This window comes from Pongo abelii, chromosome 13 (genome assembly GCF_028885655.2).
Source record: "Pongo abelii isolate AG06213 chromosome 13, NHGRI_mPonAbe1-v2.0_pri, whole genome shotgun sequence".
Classification (NCBI taxonomy): domain Eukaryota; kingdom Metazoa; phylum Chordata; class Mammalia; order Primates; family Hominidae; genus Pongo; species Pongo abelii.
The window spans coordinates 20,533,257-20,559,803 of record NC_071998.2 but is presented as its reverse complement, the minus strand read 5'-3'; the positions used below and the strand labels follow the sequence as shown (position 1 = coordinate 20,559,803).

The following is a 26,547-nucleotide window of genomic DNA, read 5'->3' as shown; positions in this document are numbered from 1 at the left end:
TTGGAATCTTAAAAATATGAAATTACTCCAAAGGAGGAAAGGAAGGACAGAGTAACAAAAAGCAGTAATTGAAAGATCTAAATATAGACATATTGATAATTACATCTGGCCAGGTCCAGTGGCTTATGCTTGTAATACTAGCACTTCGGGAGGCCAAGGCAGGAGGATCCTTTAAGCCCAAGAGTTTGAGACAAGCCCAGGCAACATAGCGAGACCTTATCTCTATAAATTAAAAAATATATATATATTAGAAAAACATAATTACATGAATTGTGTATATACAGAACACTCCAATTAAAAGGCTAAAAATAAGCATGTGAAAGCTGGAGTAGTCATATTAATCAGGTAAGTAAACTTTGAGAGAAAGAATAGTAGTAACAGAGGTAAACAAGGATGTTTCCCGCCAGCTGCGGTGGCTCGCACCTGTAATCCCCGCACTTTGGGAGGCCGAGGCAGGCGGATCACGAGGTCAGGAGATTGAGGCCATCCTGGCTAACACAGTGAAACCCTGTCTCTACTAAAAATACAAAAAATTAGCCGGGCCTGGTGGCAGGCACTACTTAGGAGGCTGAGGCAGGAGAATGGCGTGAACCCGGGAGGCGGAGCTTGCAGTGAGCTGAGATCCCACCACTGCACTCCAGCCTGGACGACAGTGCGAGACTCCGTCTCAAAAAGAAAAAAAAAAAGGGATGTTTCAGAAAGATAAAAGGGTCAAGTCAACAACGAAGGTACTGGAATCAGACCTTCAAAATAGATAAAAACAAAATTTGATGGGATTAAAGGATCTTATTATAGAGAAGTCCACAACCATAATTGGAAGTTTGAATACCTTTCTCAATAATTGACAGAAGTAGTAGATTAAAACTACCAGTAAGGACATAGAAGATCAGAGTAATACTGTAATACCACCCACCTTGACATAATTGGCATTTATAGAACACAAAATCCAATAATTATAGAATATGCATTCTTTTCCAGTATGCATTCAGCAAGATAGACCATATATATGGTGGACCATAAAATAAGCTTCAAAAGATTGAAATCTTAGAGTTTGTTCTTTGATCACAATAGAATTAAAAATCAATAACAAAAAATCTGGAAAGTTCTCTGATCACAATAGAATTAGAAATCAATAGCAAAAAAAAAATCTGGAAAGTCCCCAAATATTGGGAAATTAAGTAATATACTACTAAATTAAAAATTCATTAAACTTTGTTACTGCTTGATTAGCTAATTGTTACAGATGATTCTCTGATTTTCTCTTTGTCTCTCTCTCTCTTTCTTTCTCTTTGTCTTTCTTTCTTGAGACAGAGTCTTGCTTTGTCACCCAGGTTGGAATGTAGAGGCGCAATCATGTCTCACTGTAGCCTTGGCCTCCCAGACTCAGGTCTTTTTTTATCCTCTTAATTTGTTTCAAATGTATATGATGTTGAAAGCAAAAAAAAAAAAGTAACATTGGGTGATTTATATGTAGATGTAATACATATGGCAACTATATCAGAAAGGACTGGGATAGGCAGGTAAATAGAGTCATAAGGTTACAAGTTTCTTACATTTTTCATAAATTGTATGATATTAACTCTAGAGTTAATATCTACTAGAGCTAATATCTACTCCCATGTATAGTTCCTAAGGTCCCTCCTGCTTCAGCCTCCTCAGTAGCTGGGACCACAGGCGTACATCACTATGCCCAGCTAATTTTTAAATTGTTTGTAGAGACAGGGTCTCCCTATATTGCCCAGGCTGGTCTCAAACTCCTGGGCTCAAGTGATCCTTCTGCCTTGGCCTCCCACAGCGCTGGGATTACAGGCATGAGCCACCACACCTGCCTTCTAATATTCTTTTATTAAAAAGAGGGAAAAATACACAAATAGAACAGATTGTGACATAGAGGTGAAATTCTTTCAGTTTTGTGTGTGTTTTCCTCTTGAGTTTTTCTCCCATATTTAGGAAAAGATGAATTGTAAACTCTTTATGTGCAGCTTCCTTAAATATAGCATATATGAGTCTCCACTTCGTATATAGTGTCAAGCTGGTACACAAAACAGATTTTCAGAAAATAAACTAAGAAAATATTCCTCAAGTCTCTATAAATACACCTTTTATCACATGTGATTGTACTATATCAATCTCATTTTTAATCTCATTTTGAGAGATGTACTTACACTGTTTGGTATGGAGTTTTGTATTACAGGAATGCTTTTCAGGACTCGCATTTGCTAAGCGAAGGAAATGCTTAAGCTTGTCTGTAAACATTAACTTCAGCATGTACACATTTAGTAATGGCTTCCCCACCTGTAACCAACCTACTTACCTGGCAGGTTTTATTTCCTAGGCTAAGGATTTTTGAGAACTCTATCATAAAACAGCTGAATTATGACCTCCTTTGGTTTTTACAATATGCAAATACAGCTAAATACTCATTAATATTATGCATTTAAATTCTTCTTTTTAATAAAGACATGCACTTTATTCCTATTCCCATGTATGGTTCCTGAGGTCCCAGAGTTCGAACTTCCTTACAACTTTTAATTCTCTTCTATCTTAAACCTTTTGAGAGCTGAGCAATAAGCTTTTCATTTTCTTCAGAATCAGCTCCAGTCTCAGGATTTTGAGGCCGTGTCAGTAGAGTAAGAATGTACCCTCCATGTTTTCTATCAAAAATAAAATATTAACTTGTTTAATAGTTTCAGTTTTGCCAGATGAAAAGAATTCTGGTGATGGCTGCAAAACAATTTGAATGTACTTAATACCACTGAACTGTACACTTAAGAATGGTAAAGATGGTAAATATTATGTTTTCTATATTTCACCACGATTTTTTAAAAGTTTAAACAAGGCCGGGCGCGGTGACTCACGCGTGTAATCCCAGCACTTTGGGAGGCCGAGACAGGTGGATCACTAGGTCAAGGAGATCGAGACCATCCTGGCTAACACGGTGAAACCCCGTCTCTACTAAAAATACACAAAAATTAGCCAGGCGTGGTGGTGGGTGCCTGTAGTCCCAGCTACTCAGGAGGCTGGGGCAGGAAAATGGCATGAACCTGGGAGGCAGAGCTTGCAGTGAGCCGAGATCCTGCCACTGCACTCCAGCCTGGGCGACAGAGTGAGACTCTGTCTCAAAAAAAAAAAAAAAAAAAAAGTTTAAACAAGACAGGAGGATCACCTGAGCCCAGGAGTTCAAGACCAGCCTGGGCAACAAAATGAGATCCCATCTTTACAAAAAAAATTTAAAAATCAGCAGGGTGTGATTGTGTGCTCCTGTGGTCCCAGCTACATGGAAGCGTCAGTGAGCCATGTTTTTGCCACTGGACTCCAGCCTGGCTCTGGCTTAAAAAAAAAAAGGCGGGGGGCGGGGGGGTAAGAAAAGAGTCAAGAAGACCTTGAATCTTTTTTTTTTTTTTTTTTTTTTAAATGAAAATGGCATTTGTTCCAGAGGCAGAGTAGCCTCCAAATTAGTGGAATGCCAGATGGTGATGTGGAGTGGGGTGGGATGGGGAGAAAGGTGTTGAAGCAACTCAGTCATGCTACCACTAATAGTTCCTCTTGGGTTGAGACTTAGGATGGTATTAAATTCAATTGTTTTCTTTTCCGTTGTTTTTATACTGTGTGCTCTTGATATTATATTGAGTTGGCGTAGTTGCTTGCAGTCAATAGATAAGAATAGTAATGGGATAATATGTATGAAAAATATTGACAGCACAATACTTTTCTCTTTCATGGAGTTCAGACATAATTTGGGAGAAATAAAGATAGGTAGTCAATGTCTATCCAGCACATCCTAAAATTTATGTTCATTGTTGTAGAAAAATGTATATAATATAAGTTACCATAGTTTCAGAAGAAAACAAATTTTAAATTAAATTTTTTGTATTTTTGCTCCATACCCCAAGATTTTACCTATCTACATCTAACTATAGCCTCTTCAAGTACTCCTATTGTTTGAAAACAGAAAACTTTAAAATGGAAAAGTGGGCTCCTCGTTTTGTCCTTTCTTATTTGAATTTTCTATTTTGAAAAGAATAATAGGGGAGAATTTGACAGGGCTCTAATTTATTTGACCCCTCTTTTTCCTGTTTTCCTATTATGACTTTAATAATATACTTTTTATTTGAAAATATTTCTAAGAGTCACTTTTTTTGGGGAGAAAAATTAGCATGCGGTTTTGTTATAGGCACCTCAGTTAGATCATAGTAGTAATGGTGATATAAGAGAAAAACAATTCTGACTCTTATAAAATTATCAGAAGGGAAATTTTCAAGTTTATTAAAACAGAAAAGACAGTTGGTTTGGTTTAGTCATCAAAATAAACTCTAACTAGATTCCCAAGTTCTATATTGTGCTTGAATTTTCCATTGGGAATGAAACATTCCACTGCCCTTTTTACTGTTTAACTTAAGCTGCAGTGAACACTAAGAGAATGGCCCTGTGGCTGAGCTGCTTATTTTTTTTTTTTTTAATCTATTCATTTTATACTTTCAGACAGATTTTTCCCTGGGGTGAAACAAAGGTTAACTGAAATTTCCTCTGTTGTGTACCTGAACGAATCAGCAGTTCGAGAAGGAAATCCCATTGATGGGCCAAGAGAGTGACAGGCTCTATTTAAAGAATTCCCCCGACTGTGTGGCAGACCAGCCATGCCATGAATTTAACTGTTCCTGTGGTCCCCATACTTGTACCCACCAAAAAAAAAGAGAGAGAGAGAGAAAGCGACTTTGTTCTGCAAACGTTGGCCTAAGCTTTGAAAACCATGAGCCATTGAGTTTTGTGAATTCAAGTTAGACAGTAACAGAGGCCAAGACTCTAAGCGAACAATATCTGAAAAGGAAGTACACAAAAACAGGTAGAAACTGTTTAACTGTTTTATTTCTCTGTGTATATACATATTTATGTGTGTTTATACACACAAAAAAATACCTTTTTTGCATTTTATGTAGCTAGTCCTAATTACATTTGATCAATAGTGTTTGTTAAATTTTTTAAAATATGTAACAAATATGAAGGTTTTTCTTGTTTTTACAGCTTTTTTGCTCCATAAAAGTATTCTGGCTTTTATCAGGACATATTATATGTATGGGAAATGAAAGTCAACACGGTGTGAGTTTAAATGGTTAAAAAAAAAATGGATTTTTATATTACCTCTGCAGGAGCTTCTGTTAGGGCCAGCTCATGTATTTTGTATTTTTTCTGTATAAGGGAAACTGCTTTAAATATGAAAAGATGGTATCTTAAGTTGGATTAAACATCCGTAATTCATGTGTATTTAACCTCAGGACTTGTGAGCCTTGTTGAAAAATCCAGCTTTAAACCTTCCCTGTAGGCCTCAATAGTGCATACTGCATAGGGATTATAAATAGTCAGTCTGTTTCTGGAGTGTAGGTTAGTATGTATTCCCAGGAGGCATGAACTATTTACGTTTCTAACAAATGTTTCACATATGTTGCTGATTCATATTTCTATGTACAAATTTAGGCTTTAATTTTTTTAATTTCCTTTTTTATTAGAAGTTTTGTTATAAAAAGTTTCTTAAGTGTTTCATTCTTTCTAGTATGGGTGGCTTAAGGAGATTGGGGGGGAGCGTTTCATTTATTTATATAGAGATTTTGATGTTTTGAAAGACAATAGAATTAATAGAGAAAATTATCCAGATATCCAGCGCTTGGATTTTTGTTTGAGAAGTTTGAGGAAGCAGATGCCATTTGAGTTGGTTTCTATGGAAAAATTTATCTTAGAGATCATGTAGGGCTATATTTATGTTCACAAATGAGAAATTGAAGCTGAGAGAAAGAGAACATGTTTAATACATAATTACTCAGTATGTCTTGGAAGAACCTAGGTTTTTATTCATACCTGGTGTTTCTTTATAAACTGCCTCTCTTTTATCTTGAGATGGTATTTTCGAAATTATTTCTCTTTCTCATTTTCTTCTGCCATTTCCTGACATTTTCTTGTCTTTTGTTCTATTCTTCTTCCTCTCTTATTTTTCTATATTGGTTATACTGTAAATAGGTTGTTAGCAACATACCTTAGGAGCAGGCTTTTGGGGAATGGGTCTAAGTATTCTACTTGGCCTATAATAGGCTATATTGTTGTTTTGGAATATAATTTTGAAAAAATCAAATTTATATTTATCCTGCTAGTTGATCAAGCTATAAATCAATCAATACTTACTAGTTGCTGCTTATATAAATAGAAGAGTTAACCAGTGACTCAGACAGATGACAATTGACTGTTAAAGATTTTTTTAAATTGGCATATGTTTAGGAAAATCACTTGTTTCTTCAAAATTTATTCATTAAGCAGTATTTGTTGAGCACTTACTACGTGACAAACACCACACAGGTGATAGAGATACAATGGAGAGGAAGATGGAACTGGTTCCTGTCTCCTTACATCCTGGTATAATTATATAATAAAAGTTAACCACAAGTAGAAACTTGGGGCATTATTTTTGTAAAATTTCAGTCAAGTTTCTCTCTACATAGAAGACTAGTATAACTTCAGATACCATCATTCATATCCATATCAGAATATAGTCCTATGTTAAAAGTAGAAAGATGCAATTTTAAACGTTTTCACATTAGTAATTGTCATGTGCTACATGATGAAATGATATTGTTGAAATGAGTACCAGTAATTTTATTATTAGAGAAAGTCAGAACACTATTAATAAAATAATTTAGGGAGATTATATAGCATATTGGTTAAGAGCATGGTTTGGATGTAAACATGGGTTTGAACCCTCTAGTCTGCCACTGAGAAGATTTTTGGTATTAAATCAATTATTATTCATATTTTTATGAATTCATGAACCTCACCTGTTCTCATCTGTGAAATAAAATTGTAATACCTACCTTTATAAGATTGTTATGAGAGTTAAATTAGAAATGCAGGCTGGGCATAGTGGCTCATGCCTATAATTCCAGTACTTTGGGAGGCCAGGGTGGATCACTTGAAATCAGGAGCTTGAGACCAGCCTGGGCAACATGGTGGAACCCCATCTCTACTAAAAATACAAAAATTAGGTAGGTGTGCCTGAATTCTCAGCTACTCGGGAGGCCAAGGCACAAGAATTTGCTTGAGTCCAGGAGTCTGAGGCTGCAGCAAGCCAAGATCACACTACTACACTCCAGCCTAGGCAAACGAGTGAGACTGTCTCAAAAAAAAAAAAGAAAGAAAGAAAAGAAAAATACATAAATGTTTAACTTAGTACCTGGCACAGAATAAGCTCTTTATATGTATTAGCTGTTTTTATGTCCTATTTTTTTTTTATTAATTTAATCTTGATTCTCTTTTTCCCTCCCTCCCTCCCCCTTCCCTCCCTCCCTCCCTCCCTCCCCCTTCCCTCCCTCCCTCCCTCCCCCTTCCCTCCCTCCCTCCCCCTCCCCTTCCCTCCCTCCCTCCCCCTCCCCTTCCCTCCCTCCCTCCCCCTCCCCTTCCCTCCCTCCCCCTCCCCTTCCCTCCCTCCCTCCCTCTCCCTCTTCCCTCCCTCCCCCCTTCCCTCCCTCCCTCCCCCTCCCCCTTCCCTCCCTCCCCCTCCCCCTTCCCTCCCTCCCTCCCCCTCCCCCCTTCCCTCCCTCCCTCCCCCTCCCCTTCCCTCCCTCCCCCTCCCCCTTCCCTCCCTCCCTCCCCCCTCCCCTTCCCTCCCTCCCCCCTCCCCTTCCCTCCCTCCCTCCCCCTCCCCCTTCCCTCCCTCCTTCCCCCCTCCCCTTCCCTCCCTCCCTCCCCCCCTCCCCTTCCCTCCCTCCCTCCCCCCTCCCCTTCCCTCCCTCCCTCCCCCCTCCTTCCCCCTCTCCTTCCCTCCCTCCCTCCCTTCCTCTCTGCCATTGTTGAAACAGAGCCTCTCTCTTTCATCCAGGCTGAAGTGCAGTGGTGTAATTACTGCTCACTGCAACCTCTGCCTCCCGGGCTCTAGCAATCCTACTGCCTCAGCCTTCCAAGTAGCTAGGACTACAGGCATGAGCCACCATGCCCAGCCATGATTTTCTTTCTCTAGAAAAGTCTGTTAGTGGGGATTTGAACATTCTTTATGTATTATACATATTTTCTTTGAGGTGTCATACATTAAAATCAATTTCTTCAAAAATCAGGATGAGCATTTATACAAAAGTATACAATCAACTAGGATGAGGTTTTTTTAAAGTTGTTTTCCTTTTAACATAAAGTTTTATGTAATAATTTCCAATCCCTCATGCCTTCTTGCTTCCTTTCTGGCAATCTCAACTTCAAATCAGTAATACTTATTATAGGTACATTGGTACCTATAATAACAAAGCGACTTTGTTCTGCAAACGTTGGCCTAAGCTTTGAAAACCATGAGCCATTGAGTTTTATGAATTCAAGTTAGACAGTAACAGAGGCCAAGACTCTAAGCAAGCAATATCTGAAAAGGAAGTACACAAAAACAGGTAGAAACTGTTTAACTGTTTTATTTCTCTGTGTGTATACATATTTATGTGTGTTTTTACACACACAAAAAATACCTTTTTTGCATTTTATGTAGCTAGTCCTAATTACTATCATATACTTATTATAGGTACATTTATGTAGCTAGTCCTAATTACATTTGATCAATGGTGTTAAATTTTTTTAAAATACGTAACAAATATGAAAGTTTTTCTTGTTTTTACAGCTTTATTGCTCCATAAAAGTATTCTGGTTTTTATCAGGACATATTATATGTATTAGAAATGAAAGTCAACACAGTGTGAGTTTAAATGGTTAAAAAAAAAACATTTAACCATTTGGACTTAAAGACCTTCTGTCAATATTCTCTCTAGAGGCTGGGTGCAGTGGCTCATGCCTGTAACCCAAGTAGTTTGGAAGGCTGAGGTGGGTGGATGGCTTGAGCCCAAAAGTTTGAGACCAGCCTGGGCATCATGGCAAAACCCCATATAACACAAAAATATAAAAAATTAGCCAAGCATGGTGGTACACACCTGTGGTCCGAGCTACTCAGGAGGCTGAGGTGGGAGGATTGCTTGAGCCCAGGAGGTTGAGCCTGCAATGAGGCATGATTGCACCACTACACTCCAGCCTGGGTGACATTGTGAGACCTTGTCTCGGAAAAAAAAAAAAAAAAAATCTATATATATATAGAGAGAGAGAGAGATTTTTTTTTTTCTGGAGCTAAATTGAAACCCAAGTAGCTTTGGGGACTTGTTATCCATCTAATATACAAATTCTTCCTTCTATACCAAGTCATGTATTGCCATAATAGAAAGTAGAACTTTTAAGGAGATAGGGTACCACATTATGGTGAATGAATATTTCTTTTGTGGTCAAAATCATCAAACATTTGTGTATATTTACTGCCCCTGAATTCTCTCCTTCAGTTCTCTTTTTAGTCCAGCCAGGCTTTTGCATCACCATTCCATCCAAACTTCTCTGAATAGGATCACCAGTGACTTTCCTAATAAATTCAAGGGTCAGTTCTCAGTCTTTTTCTTACCTGCCCTATTGGTGGCATTTACCATAATCGATAACACCTCTTCTTTGATAGATACATTGTGTTTAGTTGGTACGGGGCACTGACCTGTTCCCCCACCAAGTTTCCTCTCACCTCACTGGTTACTCCTAAATTCTTGCTCATGTTCTATCCTTTCTCTACACTCAAACCCTTGGTACTCTCGCCCAGTCCTATTCTAAATACCATCTCCATGCCACAATTGACAAATTTTATTTCCAGTTCAGATCTGTCTCTGAAACTTAAGACTCATAATCCAGTATCCAATGGCATACTCCACATCTTCATTTGAATATTTTAATACTATTGCTAATCCAGCCTGTCCAAACTAAATTCATCTTTCCCTCAAAACATGTTCCTCTGCGTTTTTTAGTTGCAGTAATTATCATTTTAGTTGCTGAGGCCAAAAACCTGGTAGTCATCTTTTACTGTGTTCCTCTTTTACTTTTTTTTTTTTTTTTTTTTCTGAGATGGAGTCTCACTCTGTCGCCCAGGCTGGAGTGCAGTGGTGTAGTCTCGGGTCACTGCAACCTCTGCCTCCCGGGTTCAAGCAATTCTCCTGCATCAGCCTCCCAAGTAGCTGGGATTACAGGCACCTGCCACCACACCTGGCTAATTTTTTGTATTTTTAGTAGAGATAGTGTTTCACCATGTTGGCCCGGCTGGTCTCGAACTACTGACCTCGTGATCTGCCCGCCTCGGCCTCCCAAAGTGCTGGGATTACAGGCATGAGTCACTGCGCCTGGCCTCTTTTACTTTCATATCCAATTCTTCAACAAATCTTATTAGCTTTACTTCCAGATTATATTCAGAATTCCTCTACTTCTCAACATACCCGCTACTCCACCCTGGTCAGAGGTACTATCTTTTTTGGACTGAATTATTAAAGTAACATTCTAACTGATCTCCTTGCTTCTATACTTGCCCTTCCCATCTATTTTTCCTTCTCAGTGGAGTGATTCTTTGAGTTATAAGTCAAATCATATTACTCTTACGACTTTTTGTTTCACTCAGAGTAAAAGTCAAAATCCTTATAACGGCCTACAAAGCCCTTCATAAACTAATACCTCTGTACTCTTATCTTCACATTTCCTTCATTTTCTGCACTCTAGCCATACTGGCCTGTCTCCGGTTCCTTAAACACATCAGGAATATTTTTGCCTTAAGAACTTTGCTTTGGCTGTGCCTACTGCCTAGAATGCTCTTACCGCAGAAGTACATGGCTAATTCTTCCATCTCCTTTAAGTTGTTGCTTAAATGTCAATGAAGGGTATTCTGTCTACCCTATGTAAAATTGTAACCCGTACCCTATTTCCATTACCCTGCTCTACTTTTTCTTTTTTCCGAAGCTCTTATGCCTCTCTAACGTACATCATTTACATATTTAATATGTTTGGTTTTTAATTGTTTCACTTTCCCACTAGACTATAAGTTCTATCAAGGAAAGCAATGTCTATTTTGTTCATTGATATGTATATCCCAAGCATCTAGAATAGTGCTTGCAAATGATAGTAACTGAGTTAATATTTGTTGAATAATAAACGAATGGTAAATGTTGGGAATAATTGTAATGTTTAGTTTAACCCTGAATATACCGTCAGGTTTATTGGACCCAATTTTAGTTTGAATTTTTTTTTTTTTATTTTGAGTGTTTCTAACTATTTGTAAGAATTGAGGCCAGGTGCAGTGGCTCATGCCTGTAATCGCAGCACTTTTGGAGACCAAGGCGGGTGAATCACTTAAGTCCAGGAGTTCGAGACCAGTCTGGGCAACGTGGCAAATCCCCATCTGTACAAAAAATACAAAAGTTAGCCAAGTGTGGTGGCATGTCGCAGTAGTACCAGCTACTTGGAGGGCTGAGATGGGAGGATTGTTTGCACCGGGAGGCGGACGGAGGTTGCAGTGAGTTGAGATGGGGCTGTTGTACTCCAGCCAGGGCGACAGAGTGAGACTCTGTCTCCAAAAAAAAAAAAAAGAATTGATAGTACATACTTTGATTCCTTCTTAAAGGTCTTCCAAAGACTAGAGAAGAGTTTTACTTTTCTTCATAATAAAACTAATTCTGTTTCAGAATTACTGTGTGGGTACATTGGACCCTTTTATAAATCTAAGATACCTCATGGCCTCCTGCCATATCTTGAAAAACTATACTGTTTCATCATCCTAGGAATAATTTTATCATTACTTATTCATTATTTCCAGTTGTACTGAAAAAGACTAAATTATTGATTTTTTAAAAAAACAGAAGAATGATGAAATTGCCTAGAAGGATAATGCAGGAGTGACATAAATCATCACTGTTACATCATCCTTCACTTTTATTATTGTGCTGCCTAAAGTATTGCATTATCTTTCAAGAATGTGCAATAGAAGTCTGGAGACACACTGTCTTTATAATCTTCTTTCACTTTCATTGAACAAGGCTGAGAATTCACAATTTTATATTTTCCACAAAAAATGGCAAATAGGAAATTGACGAAACATGTTTTCACAATTTTTAGATGAATCAGAAGATGAATGCAAAGAGACAGGTAGTCTAGGTACTAGAACCTAATGATGTAATGAACTTCATCTTTTAAATAATTCTCAGACTACGATTTTTCAGTGGATATGGTAGGTGTTTTTTCTAAAAGTCAAGAACTGATAAGTGAATGATGTATTTCTGTGTAAAAAAAAAAAAGCAGAGTATTCTCATGTAGTTACTCATTCAACAGAACGTTGTTCATCACACAATATATGACAGGAATCTGAATCATCCTGCTTTGATAAGGACATGTGATTTTTTTTTATATTTTATGATATTTGTGCATCAAAATTTACTTCATCTGGTTTCTATCAAATGGGCAAATGCTGTAGACAGGTATATATGCAGGGGTGATTAGAAGGAAATAGATGATATAGAAATGAAAAATTTTTTTTCAATTGATCATTCTGATTGTTGCTTATGAACTTAAAAGTGAAAATGTTTTACAGTTTTTTTGTTTGTTTTTGTTTTTGGTTTTGGTTTTTGAGACGGAATTTCGCTTTTTGAGATGGAGTTTTCTCTTGTTGCCCAGGCTGGAGTGCAATGGTGCAATCTTGGCTCACCGCAACCTTCGCCTCCTGGGTTCCAGTGATTCTCCTGCCTCAGCCTCCCGAGTAGCTGGGATTACAGGCATGTGCCACCATACCCGGCTAATTTTGTATTTTTAGTAGAGATGTGGTTTCTCCATGTTGGTCAGGCTGGTCTCGAACTCCCAACCTCAGGTGATCCGCCTGCCTTGGCCTCCCAAACTGCTGGGATTATAGGCATGAGCCACTGCGCCTGGCCATGTTTTACAGTTATTAAGCAAAGAAGAAATATATTTAAAATCTGATACGAGTATATTTAAACAGATGTAGTCTCGGTTCATGCATGATAATTGATGAGTAGTTGCATTCCACATGTTGCATATTTCAGGTATATTTATGGAATAATATGCATTTGCTGTCTTTATAGTCTCATTAAAATGTCTTATAAAATTATTTTTCGTTATCTCTTTATTCTTCTATAAATTGTGAAATGACTTAGTTTATTAAAAGGTCCCATGGGACCCAGATAGTGAATGGTGAAAACCATTTTTCCTAGTATAAAGGAGCAGGAATATAATGCAAAGGCACTAGAGACGTGAAGATGACTAAACTTGGAGAGATGAAGTACTGGTGGCTGGTAGGGTAGTAAGTAGACTTTTTAGGCCAAGTAAATGAAACAACTAAACTGCTATTAAATTCAGAAAAATTAAAATGTTGTGTAAGAAGAAAAATAATGTACTTCATTCACTACATAGTCATTATATAAATTGAATATAAATTTAACCTGAGGATGGAGAGAGAAGAAATTCAGATATGGTTTTATAAGATAATTAAATCCTCTTTTATTACAAATTTAGAAATTAGATAGATAAATCCATTAAAAAAAACCAGAATGAACATGATTTAGAAATATTCAAGTAAATACCAAAAGAAATAGCAAGAGGTGTAAGTGGTTGCCTCTTGGGAATGGGAGCTGGCATGAGGAGGAGAGAACTGGTATTGTTTCTTACATGGTATTTTAGTATTTTTAGAGTTTTTAAAAACCATGTATATTGCTTTGATAAAAATTAATAGTAAAATATGAAACTGGATTTAGAGAGAATCTCGCTGGTGTGTATCAAATGAAATTGAAGGCACAGAGAAAACAACAGTCTTAGATCTCAGGTGATGAACAACTGTAATGACTGGAAGGGGGAACCAAAGTACTGGCTTGGAAAGACATTTTAAAGGAATATAATGTGGAATTTTAAGACCTATTCTGATTGGACAATGGGAGTGAAGTATTAGGATAAGATGCAAACAAACCTGTTTTGAGGCACTCATAACAATAGGGGAGAAGGTATTTATGCCCATTTCAAGTGGAGTTGGAGTGGTAGGTTGTGCTTTGGATATGTTATAGCTTGCAATGAATGTAATATAAACATTTGTGATATATCCTGTAAACAGTTTGAAGTGTGAGCCTGAACATGTTTGATCTAAGGTCTGGAGAAAGATTTGAAGCAAATCTGACCTAAAAAAAATTATAGGAAAAAAGCAAATTGTTTTGGATTTGTTTCACCAAGGAGCAAGTAAGCAGAGAACCAGACACTGGAGAAAAAAAGGAGTCAGGAAGTAGACAAGGAAATGTTAAAAGAAATAATAGGATAACTGAAAGAATGTAGCTTCCAGATTGCTAGCTATCAGCAGATAGACAGAAACTTTTATACAGCCTTTAAATCTTTCCTAGAAACCTTTTTAAAAGTAGCTTCTTGATTAGACTTAAATGGGTTTTATTTGTGCTTGTCATTTTACAGATATTGTAAATATACATATGGTATATTTTCTTTTTGCCTTCGTGGACAGTTGGAGGTGGGGAACAGGCATCCATAGTCGGTATATTTAAAGGAAGAAAAAACAACTTCCATAATCTTGTTATATTGACTGTTTCTGTTGATACATTTTCCCTTTCTTTCTTGTTTCTTAGTATGATTTGAGGGTCATTTTAAATTTCTGAATAAATATTTCGTAAGCCAGGTGGTTCACTGACTGAATGTTTGGGACAGAGGTAATGGGAGATGAGGCCTTCTCTCTCTCTCTCTCCATAGACAAAGGCCTTAATATGACTAATAACTTAGCGAAAGCTCTATATGACCCTCTGCTAAGCACCTGTATTTATTTCCTCTTTCTTCTTCCTCCTCTACCTCTAAAAAAAGAAATCCCCATTTCTTTTACACACATGTTAAAAATAAAAAATTGTTTCTGGTAAATTTAATATGATTTAAAGTAAGATGAACATTTTGATGCTTTACTTGCAAATTCTGCCATTAAAATGTGTTTTATTTAAACTATTGCCACTTATACAGTGAAAAATTTTAATGACTAAAACAGTTTTGTGACCAATGTTATAATTGAAGAGTATAAATTTGAGAAAACCAAGACAGAAAAAGGGAGCAGTTTCAGAAGAATGTAAGTGAATAAAGTGGCTTAGCCCTCAGGGGATTTGAATGTGGCATTGTGTATATTTCAAAAGTTTCCGTTGAAAACAGATGCTGCTGATGAAGTTGGGAATAGTAACTTCATCTGTGGCTGTTTCAGTTGCTTATTAGAAGTGAGAAAGATCCCAAGGGGTTATCTGGTGTAGTGGAGTTAGGCTCAGGAAAGGATATGACATAAATATCTGGCAGCTTTGTCTGTGTGATCTTTAATCCATAAACACTGGTTAGGTACAAGCATGGTTATCTATAAACGTGCAATTATCTTATTTCATGTGGATTCTCTTTCTACCACAGTGTTATTTCAGTAATGGCAGGGTTATTTTTTAAAGTCCATTTTAATTCTTAAGAACTGGTTATTACAGAAATTGTAAGTTTTTTCCCTAAACAAAGAGAACTGTCTTACTGAATTTTTATTATATAATGATAATTCATTAGATTATTTACTGGCTTATGTGCCCCAATTCAGAACAGTACTTATTCATACAGTTGTCCATATGAATGTTTCCTTTTTTGCTTTTTCTTTTCAATTTTATTTTCTGATGTTATTCATAGTATACAAGTTATTATGCTGATAACTGGGTAGATAAAATAGATGTGGTCTCAGTCCATAGAGCACTTTGATATAGAGAGGGAAATAAAATATTTATTGACATGGCCCTTAATACAGAGTTTAAAAGTGCCCAGGATCCTTGAAAATACAGATAAGATGCTTTCAGACTATGACTGAAGGAGAATTTACTTCTACTACTAGAGGGAATTCAAAGGAGATAGAAATGTTATTTAATTAATTCATTCAGTAAATATGAATACCTATGGTAACTAAGCAATCATGCTTTGATGTTTGGAAGATATAAAGATAGAAATTACACAGTTAAGTCCAGATATTACAAAGTTGTGAGTGATCATCACTGCTTTTGAAGGGGTACCAGATAAAGACTTCAGTGGAGGTGAGTAGGGACTTGATGGCCATATCCCAATTCCAAGTGGATGAATTGGGGGTGAATTCAGGTGTTCCAGAGAATAAATGTATAGGCATAGCTGCAAAGAACAACAGGAAACTGGGGAAATTATTAGGCATAGCTGGAACATTGGGACCAGGAAAATGAAGCAAGAGAAACAAGTAAAGGCCAAATCATGAAAGGCACATTGTATAGTATACAAAGGAATTTTATGTGTATCCTGTAGGCAGCAAGAGACCATTCAGGGCAGAATGTATTCACATTTATATTTTAGAAATTACTTCAATAGCAGTGGAATGAAAAGCAGTGTGTGATAATAGAGATAGTCAGAAGATATTTTCATAATCTGGGTAAGATATTAAGTGGTCCTGAGCTAAAATCGTGGCATTGAGGCTATTTTAGATACCCTGTTTATAGTATTTGATATGAAAAGTGAGAGAGAACCTGAGTTGAGCTTTCTGGTTTGGAAAACAGACTATGGTGCAAGTCATTGAGATAGAAGATATACAAGAAAGGAAAATAGGGGTTTTGTTTGTGTATCTTTAAGGAAGAGAAAATAAAGAATTCCATTTTAGTGATTATGAGTTTGAAATACCTGTGAGACATCCAAGAAAAGAATGGCTAGAGAAGCAAATTTGGTAGTTCTCACTATGGGCATATATGACATAATCTGGGAGAAAAATTGTAGAAGAAAATGGGTAAAGAATGGAGTGTACCAAGTAACTAGTGAAGAGGAAACCACAAAGGGGGACAAGAGATAGGAAAGCATTTTGTTCTATCAGCCAAGAGAATTGTAAATGCCTCCTAGAGGTCAAGTGAGAAAACTGCTGAAGATTATCTATTTATTTTAGGTTGGTGCAAAAGTAGTTGTGGTTTTTGCCATTACTTTCAAAGGCAAAAACCACAATTACTTTTGCACCAACCTAAATACATTGATTTTGAGGAGCTGAGCCTTAAAAGATATTCAGAGTTTGCAATCATGAAAATTGTACTGGGTTGGGTGGAACATGGGGCAAAAAGGTAGACAGTGTTGGAGATCAAGGGAATGCCATGAGCAAAAGTACAGAACTGGAAAAGCACATTACAGACATGACCTTTTGTTTTAAAATATTACAAATGTAAAAAAGATGTATAAAAAGAAAGTGTGGACAATAAGTTTTATGCTATTACTTTTATGGTATAACTGCCCAAATACTTAACCTCAAGTTAACTGGTGGGAGAGTTATTTACAACCTTTTCTACTTTTCCTTTTTTCTTTTTTTTTTCTTAACATTTCACTATGTTTTAGAGCATTGAAAGAATGCCATCTCAGATCAGGGAGAGTTTTGGTTTCATGATGTAAGTACAGGAATAGATACTGAGAAAGTCCAAAGTTTTGGTTCCTTAAGGATTACAGGTATATACCAGCTATTGTTTCTTTTTTTTTTTCCCCCAATCTCTAACCATGAGCTCACAGTCTATAATGTATAGACACACAGATTATTTGGGGATAGAACAGTTGCTAACAGACCTACACACTTAGTTTTACTTACTTACTTTGTTTATTTATTGCAAAGGTTGTCATGCTCTGTCGTCCAGGCTGCTGGCATGCAGTGGCGGCAGTGGCTTACTGCAGCCTCAACCTCCAGGGCTCAAGCCCTCCTCCCACCTCAGCCTCCAGATTAGCTGGGACTATAGGCATGCACCACCATACCTGGCTAGTTTGTGCGTATGTGTGTGTGGTTTTTTTTGTTTGTTTGTTTGTTTGTTTTTGTAGAGCTGAGGTCTCACTATGTTACCTAAGCTGGGCTCAAACAATCCTCCCACCTTGGTCTCCCAAAGTATTGGAATTGCAGGCGTCAGCCACTGCATCTGGCCCACACTTCTTTTAGAAGCTATCTTACATATAGGAGACTGTTTTAGTGATGTAATCATCATAAATTAATTTCTTACAGGCAGAATTCAGTATTGCTTTTTAAATAGCTCATTTTCCCAAACAGTATATACTTTTTGTCCTTTTTAAAAGCTTGTTGTTAATTAAATTAGCCTTCTATTGTTAAAAATTCAACTATCATGGTTATTTATTTAACACAGTAATGCTTTTTAGGTAGCATTAGATAGCACATATTATTCTACTATATGGTAAATTCTTTGAGGGCAAGCACCATGTCTAAGACACCTTTCTGTCTCCAAAAATGTCTTTTACATGAGAGAGATTGAGTACATATTTATTGAAAATTAACTTGACACTATTAAATGGAAACTTTTCACTCTTTAAGGAAAGTTGCATTTACATTCTTAAATCACCATTAGTAGCAAATTCACCATTGATTTGTGGAATATTAAATTCTAGTTCATTGTATGCCGAATCATACATACCTACCTTTGGGTGAAATATAATAATGAGTTTTACAATTTTAGATGTAACAAATTAGGATATCTGGAAAATGTAAGGCATCTATGGCTTCGTTATAAGAAGGAGCTATATGGAAATTAGGCTGAGGAAATGATTCTTAGTCTCTGGCACCTGCAGTGTAGACAACCAACTGGATATGCTGAACTGAGCCCTCTGTCTCAATAATCTTTGGTGATCTTTGGAAATACATTTTACTAGCTACTACCTTCTGTCAGATTGTCCCTAAAGGTCATGATAACCAGCTCTGTAATTATCTGTAGCTACTCTCTTAGTAAAGGAATGACGATCTTCAGCTCTTCTAACATAGCCAAATGTAAGCAGACTAAGTATAACTAAAGCATGGGGTGAACTAGCTTCTATCTTTCAGAAATCTAGCCCATATTCTTCCCCAGAACGTTTGAAATGTGAATGCAGTCTGATATCAGTAAATAGCTCAATTACCACTGCATCTCCAACAAAATACAAGTTGCCCTTTTTTGCCCTATGTTGGAAAGGACACACATAAAAAAGTGAACGTTAGTGTAAGCATAATGGACAGGGTTGCTCTGAAGACTAAATGATGTTTAAAGCAATTTATAGCCCCTGGATCACCATGCACATATAAAGATGTTTCTCATAACTACCATGCAGTAATTGTATGTATGTGTAATAAAGATAGCAGAATAGTTCCACAAATAGGGGCAAAGTGTAAGAAAATAGACTGTAGGTTGTGGGTCACCCCCATGACCTAGTCACCTCTGACCAGGCCCAGCCTCCAACATTGGGGATTCCAATTCAACATGAGATTAGGCCAGGATGTATATTCAAACTGTATCAATATCATCACCAGATGAATAGCTAAACAAATTGTTATATCCATACAATGGAATACTGCTTGGTAATAAAAAAAAATGAACAAATTGCTAATACCCAACAACAAGGATGAATCTCAAAAATATTCAGGAGGAAATAAGACAGACACAAAATAGTACATAACGTATAATTCCATATATGTGAGGTCCTGGAACGGGCAAAACGAATCTATCGTGAGAGAAGGCAAATCAGTGGTTGCCTCAGGTGGGGGATTGACTGCACATGTGCACAAAGTAACATTTTGGGATGATGGAAATGTTCTACATTTGATCTTTATAGTGATTACCCAGGTGTATACATTTGCCAAATTGAATCCTACTGTATTTTTACATAGGTACATTTTATTACATGTAAATTACACCTCATTAGTTTCCTTTACAGCCCTCCCTTCTGTAACTTTTTTCCTTCTCTCCCTAAAATTGAGGTATTATCCATTCTTCTGAATTTACCATAGCATTTGTTTGGCCTTCTCTTAACTCCTTCTTTCTCCTTTCATTTGTCACCTTGTCCTCTACTAAGGCTATAAGCTCTTTACATCTTTCTTTACCCTCTAGCACCTTGCTCATTATAATCTTCCAATAGATGTTTGTTAAACGGAGTTGATTTCGTACAAAGAAAGAATTACCAGCTACTGCTTTGATCACGGCTCTGAAATTTGAACAGAATCACAATCCCAGTTATCAACAAGAACAACCCTATAAAGCAGCTATGGGTTGATGACAGGCATTCTTAGGACAGTCTTAATTTTACACTTTAGGGCAGTTCCATTTAACATTCTATGACATTGGGTGGTGGACACATGGAAGATGAGTGTTCCTGGGCCCCGTGGAAAGTCCTCTTTAAGGCTAATTACCTTGTGCTAGTTGCAAAGGTCTGGAAGATTTAATTCAGGTAAATTACACAACATGACAATGTATATAATTCCAGTAATGAGAGAAAATTAGAATCAGAAATTTAGTACTAGAAGGTGCCACCATGGATGCCATTTATTCTAACCCATTGTTATACAGACCCAGAGATCTTAAGTATCCTGCCCAACACCACACAGCAAATTAGTGGCAGAGTTAACTCTAGAAGCCAGATTTCTATCAAGTACCATACCCAGAATTTAACAAGTTGGGGAATTTGCTGTTTGTGGAAGTTCTGAGGAGTTGCCCTAGACAAAGCTTTCCTTGGGGTGAGATTTTGAGTTTAGACACAAACAGAATAGGTAAAGATCACGGGCAGGAAGCTGCTGTCATTACTAGGTTCAAATCAAAACTGGAACCTTGGAGCCATAGCAGGGACAAGAATTGCCTTATGTGTTCCTGGTGATGTCTTTGCTTCATATACCACTTGAGAAATACCGATTTTATCTGTTGTTGAAACTTAGTTTGTATACTTGTTGATGAATTTTCTATAGTAAGAATATGAATATGCTATAACTTTTTGAGGAGTCATTAGTACAGTTGACCCTTAAACAACACGGGTTCGAACTTCATAGGTCTGCCTATAAGTAGCTTTTTCTCAACCAAAAAGGGATTAAAAATACAGTTTTCATAGGCTGTGAAACCCACGTATATAGAGGGCCAACTTTTTATATGTGCAGGTTCCACAGGGCTAACAGGAACTTGAGTGTGCAAGGATTTGGTTCTACCAGGGTAGTCTTGGAACCAATCCCTCATATATACTGAGGGACAACTGTATATAAGAATATCGTTGAATCCCACAGGATTGTTAAAACAATCTGAATAGAGTCGATCTCCCTCTCTCAAACCTTCCTTTTTCACTGTTTTCTGTTTATGTGTAAATTTGGAGAGTGGTAACAGTTGCCATTTTGCATTTCATTGGTTTTATATTTCATTTTTTAAGAACAATTTTAAGTCAGTCTTATAGTTAGCATAATTTCAAGTGGTCATTTTGAATTTTAATGATGAAAGACATTGAGATACAAAAAGCAGCTTTGAAAGTTGTAGCAAAGCATGCTCCATACATGGATCCTTTGAATGAAAGAATAATAGCATGGATGGTTGATGAAGGAATAGAAGCTGCTGCTATTTAATGTATTCTTCACTCTCAGTACATGGATACAGCCTCCAAATGTTACAAAGAAAATAATCATCAGCACAGCATCTCTGCATACCTGTGGATTGGTCTTTTTGTAAAGCAGCCTCATGGTTTTCTTAGAAAAGTTTTTTATTTAAAAATATATCTCTAGACGCTTACTCCTGGTAGGCATGGGAAAATGTAGATTACTTCATGTCTCTTCAAAAGCCTTTCAAAGAAACAAGTCAAGCTTGATTTGTGTTTTTGAGATAGAGGAAAGTAGTAAGGTAGGAGGACAGAGGAAATCTTAGCTTTAAAGGGAGAAAAAGATCTTTCAGTCCTTTTGTCAACACTTTAGCTTCTGCATTAGTCATAGGTCTCTTCCCCCTTGGCCATGGGTGGACCAAAGGAATAGCAGCCATTTGCACGTTTGTGAAAGGACAGTGGAAAGAAAAGAAAATAGCTGATACAAAAAAAAGTGGGGGATTATTTCCCCCACTAGGTTTTTACAGTTGTATTTTTAGATTAATCAGTGGTTTCTGGATATTTGGCCTCCTTTTTTTTCTTTTATTTTGCTGTTTTTGATGTTGTAAAATACAGTGCTAAGGACCTAACCCTATTAGTGAGATATTATTCAGAGTCTAATTTTTTTATTTTTTTATTGTTATAATGAAAGTCACGTAGAATGCAAAGCTAGTGGACACAGTTAATACTCATATTTGGTAGAAAAACTTTTCCTCTACCAAGCTGAGTTCAAATTGGGGGCCTGCAAGTTAACTGATACTGGACAGGTTAACTGGAGAAAAGATAAGGTTTGTTCACACTTGAAGGAGCACTCAATATCCGTAACTCTGAAGAAGAGTTTAGAGGGTTATAGAAGTAAGGGGTTATGCCTCTTGCTGTGGCATACCACAGATGCCAGCACTTTGGGAGGCTGAAGTGGGTGGATCACTTGAGCTCAGGAGTTCGAGACCAGCCTGGGTGACATGGTGAAACCCTGTCTCTACCAAAAAAATTACAAAAATTAGCCTAGCATGGTGGCAAGTTCCTGTAGTCCCAGCTACTCAGGAGGCTGATGTGGGAGGATTGCTTAAGCCTGGGAGGCGGAGGTTGCAGTGAGCCAAAATGGTACCACTGTACTCCAGTCTTGGCAACAGAGCAAGACCCTGTCTCCAAAAAAAACAAGAAGTAAGGGGCTATATACCAGCTTAACAAGAGAGGGTAGTTTAGGGACAGAAAGATCTCATTTACACAATTTTTTTGTTATGTCTCAGTGCCCAGTGTCAGTCATCTCCCTCTTGTGGATCCTCCTGGAGGTGTGGGAGGGTTGTGACAGCTGCCTCAGTAAAGCTCTGCTTTAGTCAGATAAAAGAAGTTAAGATTTCATTCTGCATCTGCTGTTGGATTTTTGGGCCCTTCACTGATTTTTTTTTGTTTTAATATTTGTATGTAGTCTGATGCTTTTCAATGTATTTTCACATACCTCATTTTATTCTCACAGGACTTTTTAGGCAGACAGGGCAAATACTATTATCCCATTTCACAGATCAGAAAACTGAGACTCAGAGAGGTTAAGTATTTGTCCAGGGCCACATAATTAATAACAGAGCCAAAATAAGAATTTCAGGTATTCAACATTTCTCACTATACCTTTGGGGTCCAATTTGAGTACTCATAAATTGTGTAATCTATTGTCAATCTATAAGTCCTTTAAAAGTGCTACAGTTAAGTAATATTTTATTTGTTTTGTAGGAGAAGATGGTATAAACTGGTTCATCAGTGACAAAGACATTGAGGTAAAATCAAATTGTTTTTAAAATTCAGAATAATAATTTCCTTTGCTTCATAGTTTATTATGATAACTTTTGGAACATTAATAAGTTTAAGTGGCTTATAAGAAAACATTTGATTTTAGCATATGAGTGATTTAACTCTTCCGAAACTTGGTTCAGCCTTGAGTTTTGTCCGTGAGTTAATAGCTGTAATCATCCAGTCCCCTTTCCCTTTCTGTTTCTCTCCTGTGGTGAGTCCTCTCAGCCCATATGGCCTGGTACCACTAAAAAGATCAACACCGGAAATAACTGCTTCTTCAGTGTAAGGAAATGGTTAGTCTGTTTTTAGGATGTGGCAGGTGTTTGTCTTTGTCAATTATTAGCCTTAATTGTGGCAGATGCTACAAAAAGAGAATAATTTTATAACTTGGTTTTGGGAGATAGCTAGATTTTACTTACTTGTGGTCCACTTGGCCAGATCAGCAAAGTAACAAATAAAAGACGAAAACTTTTTTAAACATGGAATTCCACCAAACAAGCTAAAGCATGGTTGGGATTTACAGTTCCTCTTTAGATATTCCATATGATATGCATGGTTGGTATTCTCTTACAAGATCCTGGATTTAGATTAGAATATGGGACAGTTAGAATTGGGTCACTCTGTAGGCAGAATGGGTCTCAAAAGGACTCCAGTGGAAAGAAATTATCTCATTCCTTTATGGAAATTATCATCCAGTCTTGTAGGCAGTAACCCTGTGCTGTTCAAAAGAATGGGTATATTGGGTAGCTGTACTAACTTTACAAAAGACAAAGTCATAAAAACACCATTCCCTAACTCAAAATTTAAGCAGGCCTCTCATTCAGAAAAACATGTTGTACATTCAGTTATAGAAATCAGCAGTGGCTGGCCGGTCATGGTGGCTCACACCTGTAGTCCCAACACTTTGGGAGGCTGAGGTGGGTGGATCACCTAAGGTCAGGAGTTCAAAACCAGACTGGGCAACATGGCGAAACTCCTTCTCTACTGAAAATACAAAAATTAGCCAGGTGTGGTGGTGGGTGCCTGTAGTCCCAGCTACTCGGGAGGCTGAGGCAGGAGAATCGCTTGAACCCGGGGAGGTAGAGGTTGCAGTGAGTCGAGATAGCGACAACTCACTCCAGCCTGGGCAAAAGAGTGAAACTCCGTCTCAAAAAAAAAAAAAAAAAGAAAGAAAGAAAAGAAGTCAGCAGTGGCTTTGACTGAATGCTACCACGGTGTCTAAGTGATGCATGTCAGTACCCTTGCTCGATCTGAAACATAAGTAGAGAAAGATTAAAAAAAAAAAAAATCACATGGAGAAGTATAGAAGACTCAGCAGGCGGGAGGGGCAGACAAAAGGCAGTAGAGTTACCTTTATGGCACCTCCTTTTATGTTTCTCTACCTCTCTCTTTTTTTTTTTTTTTTTTTTTTTGAGATGAAGTTTCGCTCTTGTTGTCCAGGCTGGAGTACAATGGCACAATCTCGGCTCACCACATCCTCCGCCTCCCAGGCGCAAGCGATTCTCCTGCCTCAGCCTCCCAAGTAGCTGGGATTACAGACGTGCGCCACCACGCCCGGCTAGTTTTGTGTTTTTAGTAGAGATGGGGTTTCTCCATGTTGGTCAGGCTGGTTTCGAACTCCCGACCTCAGGTGATCCGCCCACCTCGGCCTCCCAAAGTGCTGGGATTACAGGCGTGAGCCACCGCACCCGACCTCTACCTCTTTTTAAGAGAACAAGAGAAATCATAAAGTTCCCCTGTGGCTAGGTTCTAAGTTGAACAGCTATAACTAATAATTCTCTTGCTTTATCAAGGTAATGGAACTGACTTGAAGCTTGATGTATCTTTATTTGCTTATAGTTGTCTTTAACAAGAGTAGTAGATGGCTTTTATTTAGCAGTGAAACAATTTTTTTAATTCTTGATTTTTTTTTTTCCCTTAGGCCCAGATAGCTAATAACCGAACACCCGGAAGATGGACCCAGCGATACTATTCAGCCAACAAAAACATTATCTGTAGAAATTGTGACAAACGTGGCCATTTATCAAAAAACTGCCCCTTACCACGAGTACGTGAAATATGCTTTGCTTCTTTCCACATTTGTAAACTCAAAATCTCAAGGTTGAGGCTGGGCGCGGTGGCTCACGCCTGTAATCCCAACACTTTGGGAAGCCGAGGCAGGTGGATCATGAGGTCAGGAGATTGAGACCATCCTAGCTAACATGGTGAAAAACCCCGTCTCTACCAAAAATATACAAAAAATTAGCCAGGCGTGATGGCGGGCGCCTGTAGTCCCAGCTACTTGGGAGGCTGAGGCAGGAGAATGGTGTGAACCTGGGAGATGGAGCTTGCAGTAAGCAGAGATCACACCATTGCACTCCAGCCTGGGTGACAAAGTGAGACTCTGTCTCAAAAAAAAGAGAAAAAAAATCTCAAGGGTGAAACCCTATAACCTTAGAATTCAAATCTTTTTATAGTATGTGTGTTAAATTTCATGTAGCTTACAGCCTAGTGTAGGAGAAATAATAATAAATTTGGAGTCAGAAAAATGTGGAATCAATTTTAACTTATCACTACTAGTTGTATGGGCAAATCATTTAACCCTCTATGCTTCTTGTTTTCTTGTCTATAAAATGAAAAGATTGAATCAGATGATTCCTGAGACCCCTTTCACTTCTAAACCTTCTACTTCATAAGATAGCTTATTTCACTGTGAGATAATTTTTATTGTTAGAAAATTATAATTTGGGGCATTTTTAAATGTTTATTAATGTAAGTTACGTTAAGCAGGTACATCAACCTTTGGAACAACACAGAACTGAAGATCTTAGATGTTTCCTGACCAGATAATTAGCTCTTAACAAACATTTCTTCCATTCCTCCTACCTCTTCCAAATGACTGTTTTTCAAATAGTTCAGACACCTCTCATGCTCCTTTTTTGTTTTTGCTTCTCCAGTCAAAACAGCTTCTTCTGTATCTGTTCCTCCTATGACTTAGCTTCTAGATATCCTCCTCATTCTACTTTCCCTCTTACATACCTTTCGTTTTGTCAATATTCCTATAAGAAGAGGCATAAGGAATAAATGCCAGCTGCTAGTATGTACAGACTAAGCCTTTTTGGCAAACAGTATACATACAGTGTTTTGGACATTTTGTTTGATTTTTACAGTTGTGCTCAGGATTCTACCTTTATTGGGATCTCAAATTAGAAATGATTTTTTTATGGGATTATATTGAAAAAGAAATACTAATCTTCTACCTTTTGAGACTGAAGAGATTTTATGATTTTTTTGCCACATAGAAAGTTCGTCGCTGCTTCCTGTGCTCCAGGAGAGGACATCTCCTGTATTCCTGTCCAGCCCCGCTTTGCGAATACTGTCCTGTGCCTAAGATGTTGGACCACTCATGTCTTTTCAGACATTCCTGGGATACACAGTGTGACCGATGTCATATGCTAGGCCACTATACAGATGTGAGTATCCTGCATATAACTAATTTGTCAGGCTTTGGAGGGAGTGTGCAAGTTTGTAATT

At 37.6% G+C, this 26,547-nt stretch overlaps 1 protein-coding gene across 7 annotated transcripts in view; it reads left to right on the top strand.

Moving 5' to 3' along the window:
• The window catches only part of ZCCHC7 (zinc finger CCHC-type containing 7), a 239,722-nt gene that overhangs the window by 159,904 nt on the left and 53,271 nt on the right, over positions 1 to 26,547 (top strand). For all 7 annotated transcript variants that reach the window (XM_054519693.2, XM_054519697.2, XM_024252073.3 and 4 more), the window contains 3 exons: positions 22,975 to 23,018; positions 24,956 to 25,081; positions 26,316 to 26,486. In XM_054519693.2, the coding sequence (XP_054375668.1) occupies positions 22,975 to 23,018; positions 24,956 to 25,081; positions 26,316 to 26,486 (341 nt within the window). The remainder of the gene's footprint in view (positions 1 to 22,974; positions 23,019 to 24,955; positions 25,082 to 26,315; positions 26,487 to 26,547) is intronic.